This window comes from Ovis canadensis, chromosome 8 (assembly GCF_042477335.2).
Source record: "Ovis canadensis isolate MfBH-ARS-UI-01 breed Bighorn chromosome 8, ARS-UI_OviCan_v2, whole genome shotgun sequence".
NCBI lineage: Eukaryota > Metazoa > Chordata > Mammalia > Artiodactyla > Bovidae > Ovis > Ovis canadensis.
Window position 1 is genome coordinate 72,457,126 of NC_091252.1, and position 15,543 is coordinate 72,472,668.

The window sequence follows — 15,543 nt, forward strand, 5'->3', positions numbered from 1 at the left end:
ACCTTGCTCTGCTCATCTGAGCTGCCCCCTCGCGCCAGCCTGAGCCAGGGCCGCGCAGCCGACCTGCTCCCAGCGCGAGCCGGACCCCGCTACCTGTTTCCGGATGCGCTCCATCTCCTCGCGCTCGCGCTGGGCCCGCTCCTCCTCTTGCCGCCGCAGCTGCTCTTCCCGCTCCCGGGCTAGCTCAGCTTCCAGCTGGCGGGCCTCCTCCTCTCGGCGGCTTCTCTCTTCAGCTACCTTCTGGGCCAATTCTTCTCGCTTTTGTCTGGAAAAAAGACCAACCAAGACAAAGAAACGTGAGGGGAGTTCCTTGGCGAGGCTGGAGCTTGCGGTTATCTCAAGGACGGTTGTTGGGAGGTCTGCCACAGTCTCCACTTGGATACATGTGAAGCCACTCTCTCTCCCCCACCTCATGTTGCCTCGTGGGAAACAGAAGCAAAAAGCAAAATGTTACCACTCGTATTATGAGGGCAGCTTGTTTTTTTTTGTTTTAAGGATCTGCAATATAACTATCTTTAAAGGCTCAGACTTGTTTAATCCAATAATGTTAACTTTTAGTAAAGAATTTAACACTCCCCTCCCAGTTTCTGTAAATAAATAAAGGTTATAACGTTCTGGGGCAGGACGGGGTAAGATGGACCATGTAAACTCCCTTTTGGGACTAAGGGTAGGGCATGTCCAAGATGGCGGCCCAGCATACTTTCCTGAGAGGCAGTTCTGCCTATTTGAAGAACAATTATATTAACATTAGCCTTATTAGCTCCAGAAGGAGGCCAACTAAGCAAAGTACCCCTGGCATACTGTCTCGCAGGCAGTCATGGGGCACTTTATCTCCCAGCAGCTACCCTATGAGAGGAATTCTATCTGGAAAGAAGAAAACATGAGCTTTTATTATACAGCTTTAAAATAATAAGATAATGGGGAAACATGGGGATGAGCAAGATGTTAGATTAAAAAAAAACAAACTCAGACTGTACAACTGTACCTCTACGGTGGTTACAATCATGACAATATGTGTGTCTGTATATAGGCATGTATATACACCCACATACTGTTCAGAGACTGGAAAGGATGAATCAAAATGTACACACTTATTGAAATCTGGTAGGATTATGGTTTTTTTTTCTTCAAACTTTTCTCCATCAATTTTGTTGTACTGTCATTATTAAAAAAAAAAATGTGACTTAAAAAGTTGCTTAGTCATCAGAGGAATAGCAGGTGAGAGTAATTCTGTAACAACTTACATAGATTCGCCTTCAACACTACTACCACTTCTTCTGAAGACTTACTCCAAGGTGTCCTGAGGGTGTCACTCCATTACCTTTCGAGTTCTTCCTTCTCCCGTTTCTCTCTCTCCTCCTTCTCTCTCTGCTCTCGGGCCAGCCGCCTCTTCTCAGCAAGCAGCCTTGTGGCCTCTTCTGGGTCGGTGGTGCCCGCAGAGGTCTTCGGAGAAGCACTGGCAGTCAGGGTGGATGACGGGGCTGGTGTCGGGGCTGGGGTGGAGGCTGGGGCCGGAGCTGGGGCCGAGGCTGCCGCTGGAGCAGCTGTACAAACAGGTACAAGGAGAAAGCCAATTGGAAACAAAAGCCAAAGAACAAAACAAAAACTAGCATCCCCCAGACCCCAGGCCTAGAATTCATCATTATAAAAGAAAAGGGAATGTTGATTACGGAGCGTTCTCAGGGTTTCACTGTATTCTATCCGTAACCGGGCAACAGGTAACAAAAAGGTTCATGTGCGAGTGAGACATCCAAAGCTGACACTGTCACTGAGTCTTATTTTGACACAGTTAAATCAGTTAGCAACACATATCGAACGTGTACTGAATATAGAGCCTCACATTAGGTTCTAAAGGAAGTTATAACCCTAACAAAAAAGATGAGAGCTCCTATTTACCTTTCATTACATTAAAAAAAAAATTCCTTCTCTCTTTTTTTTTTTAGTTTTTTATTTTTTTATTTTATTTTTATTTTTTATTTTTTTATTTTTTTAATTTTAAAATCTTTAATTCTTACATGCGTTCCCAAACATGAACCCCCCTCCCACCTCCCTCCCCATAACATCTCTCTGGGTCATCCCCATGCACCAGCCCCAAGCATGCTGCATCCTGCGTCAGACATAGACTGGCGATTCAATTCTTACATGATAGTATACATGTTAGAATGTCATTCTCCCAAATCATCCCACCCTCTCCCTCTCCCTCTGAGTCCAAAAGTCCGTTATACACATCTGTGTCTCTTTCCCTGTCTTGCATACAGGGTCGTCATTGCCATCTTCCTAAATTCCATATATATGTGTTAGTATACTGTATTGGTGTTTTTCTTTCTGGCTTACTTCACTCTGTATAATCGGCTCCAGTTTCATCCATCTCATCAGAACTGATTCAAATGAATTCTTTTTTTAAGGCTGAGTAATAATTCCTTCTCTTAAGTGACTATTTATCATTAGAGGACTAAAGCCTTTCTGTGACCATGGCCAGTGTCCCTACTACGAGCCTAGGTTCAGGCTGGGAAGACAACAGTCGAGAGATCCCTTAGGTCCACCCAGCATTGTCTCCAGGTCTGAGAAAGAATGAACCAGCATCCGTGCTCCTTAGACAGGGCAGGTCTCCACTGTCAGTCCTAATGCGAACATGAAAGATTAGAGCAGTTCTCTGACCTTATCTGGATTCAGGGAAAGTACCTAGAGGGCTTGTGCAGCAGGGAACCCTCCCAACCCCCAACCCCAGGCCCCAAGGTGAGATGCACCTGACCACTCCAGACCCTTTCAAGATTTACATTTCTCCTGCTCCCACAAGTTTTTCCTTTGTCCTCAGGACATTTTTCGGCCTTTCTCTTCTCCCTGTTTACATGTAAACAGATACTGGACTCTCCTGTTCCCCTAACAATATTATCATTTGTCTTGAGTCATCTACTCTTTCTTTGCCCTCACCCTCTATCTTCAAATTAAGTTTTAAAGAGAAAACTTTTGGATGAAGACAGTTTTCAACAAAATGTACTGAATTTCTAGCTCCAGGTGATTTTTAAACTTCTAGACAGCATCTGGTTAGTCTGGTAGAGATGAGATCCACTGGGTCTCCGGAAAAAGTTCTGAAGTCTGTCAGTCGCACAGGCTAATAAGCCAGTGGTCCCCAAACTACAGTACACGTAGGATGTGAAGTATAAGTGACGTGTTAGTCGTTCAGTCATGTCTGACTCTTTGCAATCCCATGGACTATAGTCCACAAAGCTCCTCTGTCCATGAGGTTCTTCAGGTAAGAATACTGGAGTGGGTAGTCATTCCCTTCTCCAGGGGATCTTCCCGACCCAGGGATCGAACCCGGGTCTCCCATATTGCAGGCAGATTCTTTACTGTCTGAGCTACCAGGGAAGCCCACACACAGGATAACTGCCACTGTTTTATCTGGCAATCCTGCACAGGAGTCAGACGACCTTAGTATCAGAGTCCATGGATTCACAACATATTCTGGTTTAATAGGTCTGAGGTAGGGGCAGGGTTCTATAGTATGAAACATTATAGATGTGGTTGAAAAATATTTCCATGAATTTTTTGAAAATCCTCCTAAAAGGTAGAGACTAATCCCCTCCAGTTGGGTGTGAGTTGAAGCTAGTGACCGGCTTCTAATGAACTGTGTGGCAGAAATCGTGACTTCCGTGTATGTGAGACTTCTGGGATTAGGCATAAAAGATACTGTGGGCTTCTTGTGTTTCCCCCACGTCACTCAGCTGGGGAAAGCCAACAGAGCAAGCAGACAAACTGTGTGGACATGAAATAACCCTATGGCGAGGCCCATGTGTCAGGAAACGACGGCCACCTGCCTGGGCGTCAGGAAATGACAGCCCTGTGTGTGAGTCATCCTCTAACAACCCAGCTAAACTGCTCTCAAATTCCTTTCTCAAGACTCTGCATGATACAGTACCTGTCTGTTGTTATAAACTCCGAAGTTCTGGGATACTTTGTTACACAGCAATAGATAAATGATTCTGATACAGGTGCTCTGAATACCACATTTTGTCAAATTATTGGACTCAGCCAATGAAAGGAATCCTAAACCATACCTGGAACAAATATGCTCTGGCTCTAACAATAGGCTGTTGGATGGATGATTCCTTCTTTATATGCAAGAAAATTATACTTAAGAAAAGGTCCCCAAATTAGTCTTAGAGTAAAATTTCCAACTGCCCAAAAAGGGAGCAAAGAAGGGAGGGAAGGAAGAGAGGGAAGGAGGAAGGGCTAAGTAAAAGCAGTGCAGCAGAGAAGAGTCCAAGCAGCCCCCGCTGCACCAGTCAGTGGGTTCCTACCGAGGGCAGGCTCTGTTTCGTCTGGTGTCCCCTCTTCAACTGTGGACTCTTCTACTTTCACCAAAGGTGTTCTTCCCTTTAGTGAGGGCTCACTGGAAACTTTCTGAGGTTCCTTCTCAGGGTCTTTTCTCTCAGATTCCACTCTGACTTCTCTCTTGACAGGGCGGATGTTGCCGGGGGAGGGGGGCCGGAGCTGAGCAGGGGCAGCTTTGACTGGTCCAGGAGGTGTGGAGGGTGCTGGTCTGGGGGTGCCAGGCAGATGGGGAAAGGACTTGGATGGGAGCCTGGGCAACAGACAAAGAGAAGAGGGAACATGAGGACAGGCTCGCCAGAACCCCCCTTTCTCCACATCTCTACCATGTACCAGTCTTGGAATACCAACACCAAGAGAAATGAAGGTATTGAGCTGCGTGAGCACATCTCTCACATCTTACATGGCAAACATGTAAGATCTAAAGTATTTGCTTTAGAGGTTCCTTCCAGGCTTCTTTTTTCTTTCCTCTGAGGAAAAATGTTACTCCCTAAGAGAAGGCTAAACAATGTGGGGAGAACAGTTTCTTTTCAGAGCCAGAGGACAGACACTACTAATTATCCAACATGGAACAACACTGCCAGGCTCTTATATTTCACTTACCAAAGTCGGGAGGAAGCTGATGATCTGGCTTTGGGATGAGATGGAGACAGACACCTTTGGCTGCCGGATGTGAGGTGGAAGGGCACATTTTCTCTCTCCTTCTCTCTTTTATAGCCCTAAGTTCAGAAAAACACAATAACTAGATTTTTCCACGAGCAGGACAATCACATTCATAGTATTCAACAGTGAAGCTGTAATCCACTGAATGACTTGGAAAATTTCCAGCCTTTGCCATATATATCTATTCCACCCCAACAAAAGGCCTTTATTAGGTTAAAACTGAACCTTATAATTGAATCAACACAATCTGACACTAATAAGAAGGTTCTGGAAGTGTGATCTGGATGTGTATTTGTAAAAAACAAAGCAAAAACACACTTTTAGAAAGCACCTATGCTTTCTGTCTAAAACTGCCTGGACCAAAATCTCTCATATTCTGGTATAGTCCAAACAAAGGTCAAAATAAAGGTCACTTCCAGCTTATCCTCCCTACCTTTGTCCCTTTTAAATCTTTAGCATTTTTCTTTTTTTCACCCTGGAACACACTACAGCTCAGTCTTTTTTTTTTTTTTTAATTTACATGTCTGCTATATCAGACGTTAATTTTTTCTTTATACTAATGAATATAAATAAGTCCTCCCTTACCTAGTGTCCTCTCGCCCTTGAAGGAAAAGTCAGACCCAAGGTGAGGAATTTTAGCTATTTTTTGCCTTCTTCATTAGGGATGAAATAAGAATCTGACAGTGGGCTGAACTATCAGCCCTCCTCTGACTGAACACTAGGAATTAGCCAGAGAAATGATACCTTTCCCAGGTTGAAATGGGCAAAAGGAAACCCAGAAGTGTTCTGATAAAGTCAACCAAGACAAAAAACAAACAAGGAACACGGCAAGAGAGACTCATTCCAAGTATCTGAAACATGGCTGACAGTGTTCTGCGGGGACAATGAATGCTTGCTGGAGACACCTGTGTAGATGTCTAGCAGTCCTTCAGTCGGTGGGATCCTTGCAGGAGCTCAGGCTGAGGTTGTTAGAGAAGAGACAGAACATCATCTAGCTTCAGAGCCAACAAGCTGGTGTGTACCTTCTTTTCCTTCCTGCCTGACTTAAGCATCACCTACCTTCTCCATCACCTGCCACCCCCACCCCACCCCCGACTTTGTTCCCTTCAGCACTTCTTCTAACTGCTTCTCTTTTCCTTAGTAACATCCCAAAAGATGGGCTAGACTATAGGTGGGGGAAAACACCTCACTGTCAAATAATACTTGACATTTCCCCAGAATAAACACATGAAGGATGGGGCAGGAAAGAGCTTCACAGGGCATGTCCCCCTTTATATCACTTGCAGCTGCATGACCACCTTCTGTCCCCATCTCTGGTACCAGAAGGCAGGAGGCAGAGTCGCAGAGAACACTTGCAGTCCTTGGGTAGCTGAAGCAGTAGCCACCATATGGAACGCTCTTTGCAAGAGTACAGGGTGGTAATTATGCTTCCCTTCCCAAGGGAGGTTGGGGTTAAGTAGCTTGAATTGCTTTTCTTTTTCTCAAAACATTTTAATGTGGCTAAAGTCACAAATGTCTTTCTGTTGGTCTCAGACTCAATCACTTATTTGAGTTCCACACATGTGAAGGTGCTCCTAATTCTTATCCTGATCTGAGTTAATAGCCAGTGGTTTGTATAATAATCTTTCCTGTTAATACTTTCCACAAGACTAAGTTGGAAACATACACAGCAAGCTGCCCATGTCAATGGTCTGGACAACTTACCAGCAGGACAAAGACTTTAATTTTACAGTTAGAGTTAGGTTTAGAATACAAATAACCTACAAGAGAGACAATATAAACAGATATCCCAAGGTAGCACTGTACAAAAGAACTGGGATGATAGAAATATTCTGCATCTACACTGAATAAAATGGTAGCCACTAACCAGATTTGGCTATTTGAATTTGGACCTAAATTAATTAAAAATTAATGTTAAGTTCAGTCTCACAAATGTATTTCAAGTGCTCAGGAGCAGTCAGTTGAATTTAGATAAACCAAATAAAATTAAAAAGAAAATTAAGAAAACAATACCATTTACAACAGCATCAAAAAAAGACTATGTAGGAATAAACTTAACCTAGGACATGGAAGACATCTATGGTAAAAACTAGAAGGCACTGCTGAAAGAAATTAAAGAAGATGCAACATATGTTCACAGGCTGGAAGACTTGTTATTGGTAATATATCACTACTTTAAGCAATCTATAGAATCAATACAATCTTTATCAAAAGGGCACATCATTTTTTTTTTTTTTTTGGTCAGAAATAGAAAACTCCATCCTAAACTCATATAGAATCTCATGGGACCCTGAATAGACAAAACAGTCTTGAAAAAAGAACAAAGTTGGAAGTCACATTTTCTGGTTTTAGAACATATTACAAAGCAATGGTAATCAAAACAATGTGGTACTGGCATAAAAACAGACTTAAAGACCAACGAACAGAACAGACCACCAAAAATAAAACCTTGAGTATACGGTCAAAGGAGCCTTGACAAAGGTGCCAAGACCACTTAATGGGGAAAAGATAGTCTATTCAACAAATGGTGCTGGGAAAACTAGATGCAAAAAAAAACATGTAAAAAAATGTACTTGGACCCTTACCTTATACCACATACCTTATACCACATACAAAAATGAACTCAAAATGCTTAAAAAACCGAAATGCTAAGACTTCAAACTATAAAATTCCCAGAAAAAAAAAAAAACGGGGAGAGTCCTAATATTGGATTTGGTAATAATTTCTTGGATATGACACCAAAAGCACATGTAACAACAACAACAAAAAATCAAAAATAGAAAAGTGGGACTACAAACTTAAAAACTGCATCAAAGGATACAATCAACAGAGTAAGAAGGCAGCCTAAAGAATGAGAGAAAATATTTGCAAATCACATATCTGATAAGGAATATCCATAATATATAAAAACTCCAATAAAATTAAAAATAAGATTAAAAGACTAAAAATTAAGGTTAAAATTATGGGGAAGGGACTTGCTTGGATTTTTCTCCAAAGATGATATACAGGTGGCCAACAAACACACAGAAAGATGCTCAGCATCACTAACTATTGGAGAAATGCAAATCGAAACCATAATGAGATCATCTCACGCTCCTTAGGCTACTATTTAAAAAAACAAAACATATTGCTGATGATGTGAAAAAGTGGAAGATCTTGTACCTTGTTGGTTAGAATGTAAATAAATGGTATCGTCACTATGAAAAACAGTGTAGCAGTTACTTAAAAATAGAATTACCATAAGATCCAACAATCAGGTACGTATTCAAAAGAACCAAAGGCAGGATCTCAAAGAGATATGTGCATACCCATGTTCACAGCCATGCTATTCACAATATCGAAAAGGAAGAAGCAACTCAAATGTCCACCAACAGATGAACAGATTAGCAAGATGTGGTGTGTCAATCCATATGTGTGAGTGTATATGCACATACACAGTGGAGTGTTACTAGTCTTAAAAAGAAAGGAAATCTTGTCCCATGCTACAATATGGAAGGACAGACTTAATACGCTAAGTGCAAGTAGTCACAAAAGACAAACGCAGCATGGTTTCATTCATGAAGGTATCTAGTGTAATCAAATTCATAGGAGCAGAAAGTAAAATGGTGCTTGCCAGGAGCTGAGGGATAAGGAAATGGAAAGTTATTGCTTAGTGGGTAGTTTCAGTTTTCCAAGATTTAAAAAGTTCTGGAGATTGGTTGCATAACAATGTAAATATTAACACTTTTGAACTGTGCACTTAAAAATGGTTGAGAAGGTACATTTTGTTTTTTGTCACAATTAAAAATTGTTTAAAAGATAAATTTAAGATTTGATCTGTCAGTCTCATTAGTCACATTTTCAAGTGCTTGGTTGAATTCTGCAGTGCAGCTCTGGAATATAAATTATGTGAGTCGTTTTCTGACAGTAAGTATTTGCCTAAATATTTAATTGTAAACAAATGAAAAGGTAGCCAATAGATCAAATACAGGAGGAAAGAGGCACGGAAAAGACAAAACAAGACTGGTGAGAAAATACAGGTTGTGGATCAAGTGATGACAAATCCCACTCATTTAATCTGTTGGAGGATTGGCTCTCACACTTTCCTCCTGGTGTGTTAATTTTCCTTTTAATCTCTAACAAGATATTTTTCCTTTGGTAAACACTTTTCCCTACCCAATAAGTGTTCAGTGTTCAGGGCCAAAGCTGTTCTGCTTGACTATTGCTATTTGGCCACAGCTAGGCTTTCTGAAGCATCAACGTGCTAATGGATGGTAAACTTCCCAGACTTCAAAGGTAGTTTCACTTCTGGCTTCAAGGGCTGGAGGTCTGACTCAATCATGAATTAAACGTTGATTCCTGAAAGCTTGAGGGGCTTGAAAGAAAACTGCCTATAGGCAAAGCCATCAAACTCTCACAACTCTTGAATTATCCTCAAAGGTCTAAGCAAAATCATTTTAAGTGTCCATCAGCTTTATACATTTGAACTGCTCTGGGAAGTTAAGATTGAAAAAAGCATTGTTCAGCCTTTCATGGGTCATGCTATTACCACGAGACAGGGGCAATGAGATCTCCTGGTTGACTGGGGGGTCCTTTAACACTAAAATACAGATGTCTACATCTTTCAACAGGTGCCAAATGATACATGGCTTAAAGAAGAAGAAACATTCCTGGAGACATACAAGTGACCTCATTGCATTTACAGCATGGTGAAAATTGAGGTTAGTTCAGCCACCCTGCCAGTAACAACAAATACAAATTATATTCTTCACTTGCAAAATGTGACTCTGTAACAGAGCCCAACAGCCTTTCAAGAATTACTTAGCAGGTAATTAGTGTTTTCAAAATACTCTGTCACTATATTTTAAGATCTGGGCCTTGACACGGATTAGCTAAACAGACAAAAAGTCTTTATCTTGCTTTTTAGTGAACCACATTTAGAAGGCAGCCAGCTTCTGGATATGGTTGGGATAAAATGCAAAGGCAGCAGTCTAGGCCCACTTCCCCTTCAGAGCTTTTCCTACTTTCACACTTAAAGTATGGCTGGTATAGCAGTGATTTGTTTCAAAGCACTCAGATGGCAGTCTAGCCACTCAGACATGCTTGAACAAAGAATGGTTTTCCTCTTCAAATTTAGATTTTCTGTGGGAGTAGAATCCCCAAGTGGGGACAAAGTGTAGGAGCAGGACCACTCAGTCAGGCAGACTCAAGACTGGTGGGTGGATGTGATGATGGATGTTGGCATAGCCCGCTCTGATAGCCACACTGCACCTTGGGGCGGTGTCCAGTCTGCACAAGAACAGCAGACTTGTGCTCACCAGACTCACCAGGCTTGCTTCCCAAGAGCTACTCACCGCTGTGCCGTGAACAGTCCTCCTCCGCGCGGAGCCCTCGGGTGGTGTTACAAAGAATTTTGGTCGCTCCAGTGGATTTCTAGAGTGTGCAGCTCTGTAGGGCGTGATGTTGATGGGGCTGCAAGATGCTGAACGAGGACAAATGGGGATAACTAGGGTGCAGGTGATTGTTTTACACACAAGAGTGCCAGAGGAGCAGTTGAAGGAAAGCCAAAAGCAGGATCAGGACAAGGAGCAAAGCAGAGATAGAGAGAAAAGTAGGGAGAAGTGTTATTACCTAAAGGCCTCCAGAACCATCAAGCTCAATTCTCCTCACGGTCCTGTTTACAGTGTGTCCAAAAGGAGGGCACGTCCAAGTGAAAATCAGGAATATATAAACTATTTGGCTATTTAAATACTTTAATTAAAGATACAGACGTCAGCCATACAGAAAGCAATGGCCTTATATTCCTATAAACAGATGGTTCTGGTAAAATGCTATATTAGTGACATAATTTTAAGATAAGGATTGTTTATAATCAGATTTTTCCTAATTAGCTTTCAGATGGAACAAAAGGTGGAAAGACAGCAAGTGAGCAAGCAGGCAAGCAAGATATACTGCAGCTATTTTGGGAGTAGAATTCAACAGCCAGTGGGGACAAAAAGCAACTGAACTTTTAAAATGTTAAATGACCAAGTCTCATCAGGTGTTAAGACTTGCTACAAGAATAACTAATAATTTCCAGAAAAAAAATTCTGTAAATGTTTTATCTACTTAAAGGCAAATCAAATGCATGCTTTTGGGTTTTCCCAAAAGCCAAGGCATTGGATGGTTCACAACAAGCAGAGGAACGTATAGGGAAATGGGATGTCATCATTTAAAACGGTGAAGAGAACATGAATTATGTTAGAATTGCCAAAAATAAAGTTGAATCATGAACGGCTGTTACAGTTTTACTTAAGATGAGATTTTTGTTTTGTGAAAACCACATAGTTTCTGACCTTACTTTCAAAGGAACATTGTTATTAATCAAGTGGTTGATTCTGAGTAACAGTGGGGTTAAAGAAACTCACAGAACACAGGATAGGTATCAGACATTTGGGTACTAATGATCCAAGGTTCACTTTCATATTTCATCCAGAAATCTCTTTTTCTAGGTAAGTAAGACAAACATGACTACTGAAGGGAATACTATGTATCTGGACCATGTTATGACTTTACCCAACTCTTGCCATTGTAGCCACTCTTTAAAGAAACTATTACATCAACTGAATATAATAGTATTAAGTTAATAAATTCAAAACTCAATAGTTCATAAGAAAATTCAATCTTAATTTCAGAATTATAGTTAAAAATATGTTATTTTGGTTTACTCTATAGACAGAAAGTCCATCAGATTGCGTCTTCACCCTCGTGTTCTCTTTCATTAAATACCTTGCAGTATCTTGTGGTTATCACTGAATGGTCAAGGCAGTGGATCGACTGGAAACAGCACTCTTTTTCCATCATCTGAAAACAGAACTCTTATTTCTTGGATAAGCTGCATTCCTTCAGTTCTCCTCAAAAGATATATGTCTTACTTGCAAACTGACATAAAGGTCTGCTTCAGACCTTAATGGTGAAGGAAGTTTCCTTTATGTTGTGAAGGAGACCCTCTCATCTTTTGGCTTACTGTGATCACAGGCAAAACGATTTGAAAACTTAACCTTTTCTTAAGTGCCACAACAAAGCACTTGTCCTTCCCAGACAAGGAAGGAGTTCATTAATGCAAACCCCCTCCAATCCAATCCAATGCCTTTAAAGATGAACATCCTAGCACCAGGCACTTCTGTGGGATTTATGAGCAAGAGAGGCACACACAGCCCAGGGCACAGCCAGAGGTCATTAACTGCTCAACGATCAAGAAACCCTAGATGACAGCCTTTCTCTGAGGCCGTGGGTCTGACACTGAAAAAGGAATGAAGCCCAGAAATATGATTTCTTTTTCCTCTAGTGGGAAGTAATAATTTCAGGGGGTATCTATGGAACATTTCCTGAGACCATCATGGCTGTAAACCGATCTCATCATGTCGTTGGCTCATTCTTTATTACAGTGCTGAGTGAATATGAAGGAAAGGAAGAAACCTACCTGACATAGTTTATACAAAAATCCTTGAATTTAACTGTTCACGAAATATTGTCTGGTTAATTCTGAGGAGACTACATTTCATGGAATTCATTGCTGTTCTTAACAGCAACTACTGAAAAACCTGAAACCTTTAAATCAATAGTTCTAATGATCTTGCCTTTCTGAAGGAAAAGGAAGAGCAATATGTGTTTTTTTCTCCAGAGAGTGCCCTCCATATCCCAAAGTAGTCTTATTAAACATAAAATTTCTTTTATGGAAATGTCTTTGAGCAAGTCTTCTTCAGTATCTATATTTCTTTCTACTTTTGGTAGTAAGTATGCATTAATTTAACGCATTTGGATTTTCTATTTGAAATAATGGCTGCAGAGAAAAGATAATGCAGTTCATGTGGTTGATGTACAACAGAGAGAATAACCACATGGTAGAATAACATTGATTAAGTGCTTACTATGTGCAGGTACTATTCTAAGCGTCTTTTTGCTTATGTTAATTCATTTAACCCTGAGCTCCAATAAGCACATATATCTTAAATGTATTTTTAAAAAATGGGCAAGGAAAAATCAACCCAAAGCAGTGTTCACAAATGAAACATATGAGACTGATTTCCAGTTTTCAACTGCTCTTATTACTTGTTCTGGGAATTTACAATCACTGGACACCCTAGGGGTAAGGGTGGCTGTTTTGATCTGCTATTCTAACCCTGGCTCTAGATGTAGGTCATCCTCTTGCCAATGGCAATTGGATATAAGGTGAACTGAAGGAAAGACATTAAAAATAGGAAGACAAGAAAAAAAATCAAGGAGAGGAGTTGGAAAAATAAAAGTGATGGGAAAGTGTTTTTTGACAAGATAAATGTGAGAGATATTAACATAAATAATTTTAAATGGAAAATTTTAAACACCACAGTTTTGGTTCATTAAATATAAGCTGTATCAATGCAATAATAGGTAACAATGATCTAAGGAAAATATTAATAAAACAAACAAGTAAAGGCTATGTACGGCATTGCTTCACACTAAAATAAATGACAAAAATGTATCAGTTTGTGAAAAGGAGGATGTAAAAGTTGGAAACAAGAGCCAGTTAGCAGATTAAAAAGCCCCTTGATTGAGCATAATGATGACGGAAGGTGGAAAGATGGGCAAGTCAAATGGGTGGAAAATGAGGAAATGGTGTTGGAGGAGACTAGAGGAAGAGTGAAAGAATTGACAAAGGTTAGTGATGACAGAAATAGCAAAGGAAGACAGTTTTTTCTTTTTTTTTTAGCTGTGAGGCAGTCCTTTAGTATGAAACAACACACAGTGGAGGTTCAGAAGCACAAGAGACAAAACTATTTGGATCCTATGAAACATGACTGAAAAGCAGTTTCAAAGGTTCTTCAATTAGCTGGACATAAGAAAAGCGTTCATGACTTGTATGTATGTACAACAAAATGGGCATAAAAATAAATTATCTTGTACTCTTTTCTCCAGAAAAATCTCAGATGCAATGTGACAGCTGACAGAAGAGCTGCTTTACAGAAAGCACAGATCGCTGTGGTCCAGCTAGTTGAATGCACGATGGTACACAGAGCATCACAAGGGTGCCAAGGACAGAAGTACATCTAAGATCTAGTCCACCTCAGTGGCTCTGGTGCAAGTCACTTATTGTCAATCTCTTGCTTTCCACAGGAAGGTTGTGGGAATGCCTGTACTTGCTTTCTTGACTGCCTCCCAGGGGTACTGTGAGAAGTCAGGTTGACACTCGCTCACTGGGCACTATAGATGAAAGACATCATAAAACTACCAAGAGTTATTATTTAAAAAAAAAAAAAGAGGGCTAGTGAACATGAAGAGGCTTGCAAAGGCAAAGCCTTTTGAAAGGGAGCTTTATGAGGAGGCAATGCAGTTGCCTACATACCAAAGATGAGGGCTGGTCACATGGATATTTGGGAAAACCCAAGTCAACTCACTGTGAGAGACACACTGCCAAAAGCCTAATATGTATGTTTCTTTCCAGCTAGGTGTAGACTATACGAACTTCTCATTAAACTAATTGGCTCATTCAGACATGTTTTACATTTTGAAAAAGTAGAGGAGTTACAACTAATTATAATGACTAGTACTTGGCACATTTTACATATTTTCAAAGTAATGTAACAACTAAGAACACTGTAATTAGCCTTCTCCACAACTCTTAAGAGTTTTGAAAGGGTACTATTCCTCGATTACATATAAAAGCCTAGCCCAGGGAAGATAAGTGGCTAGCCCCACGGCCACGTTTATGAAACACTATGCTTAAATAGGCTTGTGCTTTGATATTGTCCCCAAGTCCACAAAGTAGTATTCAATCTTAAATTATTTCTACCTTTGATCATCTCCTCAGATGCGAAGGCAGAAAGGAAGGGAAGGAATAGGATTCTGTAGTAACAGTTATGAACTGACAGAAGCCTCTGGAGCCACCTGATCACAGGGAGGAACGTCCTTTGTCCGCCTGGCATCTGGTGTCCAGACAAGATGCTAAGATGGAAGCGCAGAGGAACAATGCCAGGGGCATGAAACCAACACCAGCACACACATTTCCAACGCCATCCCACCAGGAGGAGGAGAAGCACACAATGGGAAGAACTGAGATGTGATTAGATGAAAATGGGGTGGCTCAGAGAGGGCTTCTAAAGGAGGACTTTACCTCACTGAGAGTTGCACCTTGACAGTTTTACCTGAATTTCCAGACAAGGCAGCTGTGCTTTTACTTCTGGCCAGGAACGCATGTGTGGGCGTCAGCAGTCTGTTAACCACGCTGCTCTCCCACGGGCTGAGCTGCAGGCGGCGAGCTAAACGTCACCACATAAGCGAGATGTTAGAAGCGTTCTTTCCAGGGGCGAGGCGGGTGCAGGGCATAACCCCTTTCACTTCCCAGGCCTCGGAGAGGAACCTCGACAAGAGAGGCTTGTCTGGGGAGGAAGGTGGTACAGAATTGGGGCAGGAGGGACTCTGCTCAGAGGAGCGGCTATTCCATAAGGTTGGCTCTCTTCAAGGTGTTAAGTCTGTGGCAGGCTCTATATTAGGTTTATGGACATGGCTTTTGCTAACCACCTGCCTATGGAGTCAACAGGTAACAAAACAGAA

The 15,543-nt window shown here is 41.2% G+C and overlaps 1 protein-coding gene across 15 annotated transcripts in view; it reads right to left on the reverse strand.

Moving 5' to 3' along the window:
* Positions 1-15,543, reverse strand: part of MAP7 (microtubule associated protein 7) — a 181,503-nt gene that overhangs the window by 12,491 nt on the left and 153,469 nt on the right. For all 15 annotated transcript variants that reach the window (XM_069598489.1, XM_069598488.1, XM_069598479.1 and 12 more), the window contains 6 exons: positions 15,135-15,248; positions 10,329-10,456; positions 4,936-5,051; positions 4,302-4,585; positions 1,322-1,544; positions 94-265 (listed from right to left, as the gene is read on the reverse strand). In XM_069598489.1, coding sequence (XP_069454590.1) covers positions 94-265; positions 1,322-1,544; positions 4,302-4,585; positions 4,936-5,051; positions 10,329-10,456; positions 15,135-15,248 — 1,037 coding nt within the window. The remainder of the gene's footprint in view (positions 1-93; positions 266-1,321; positions 1,545-4,301; positions 4,586-4,935; positions 5,052-10,328; positions 10,457-15,134; positions 15,249-15,543) is intronic.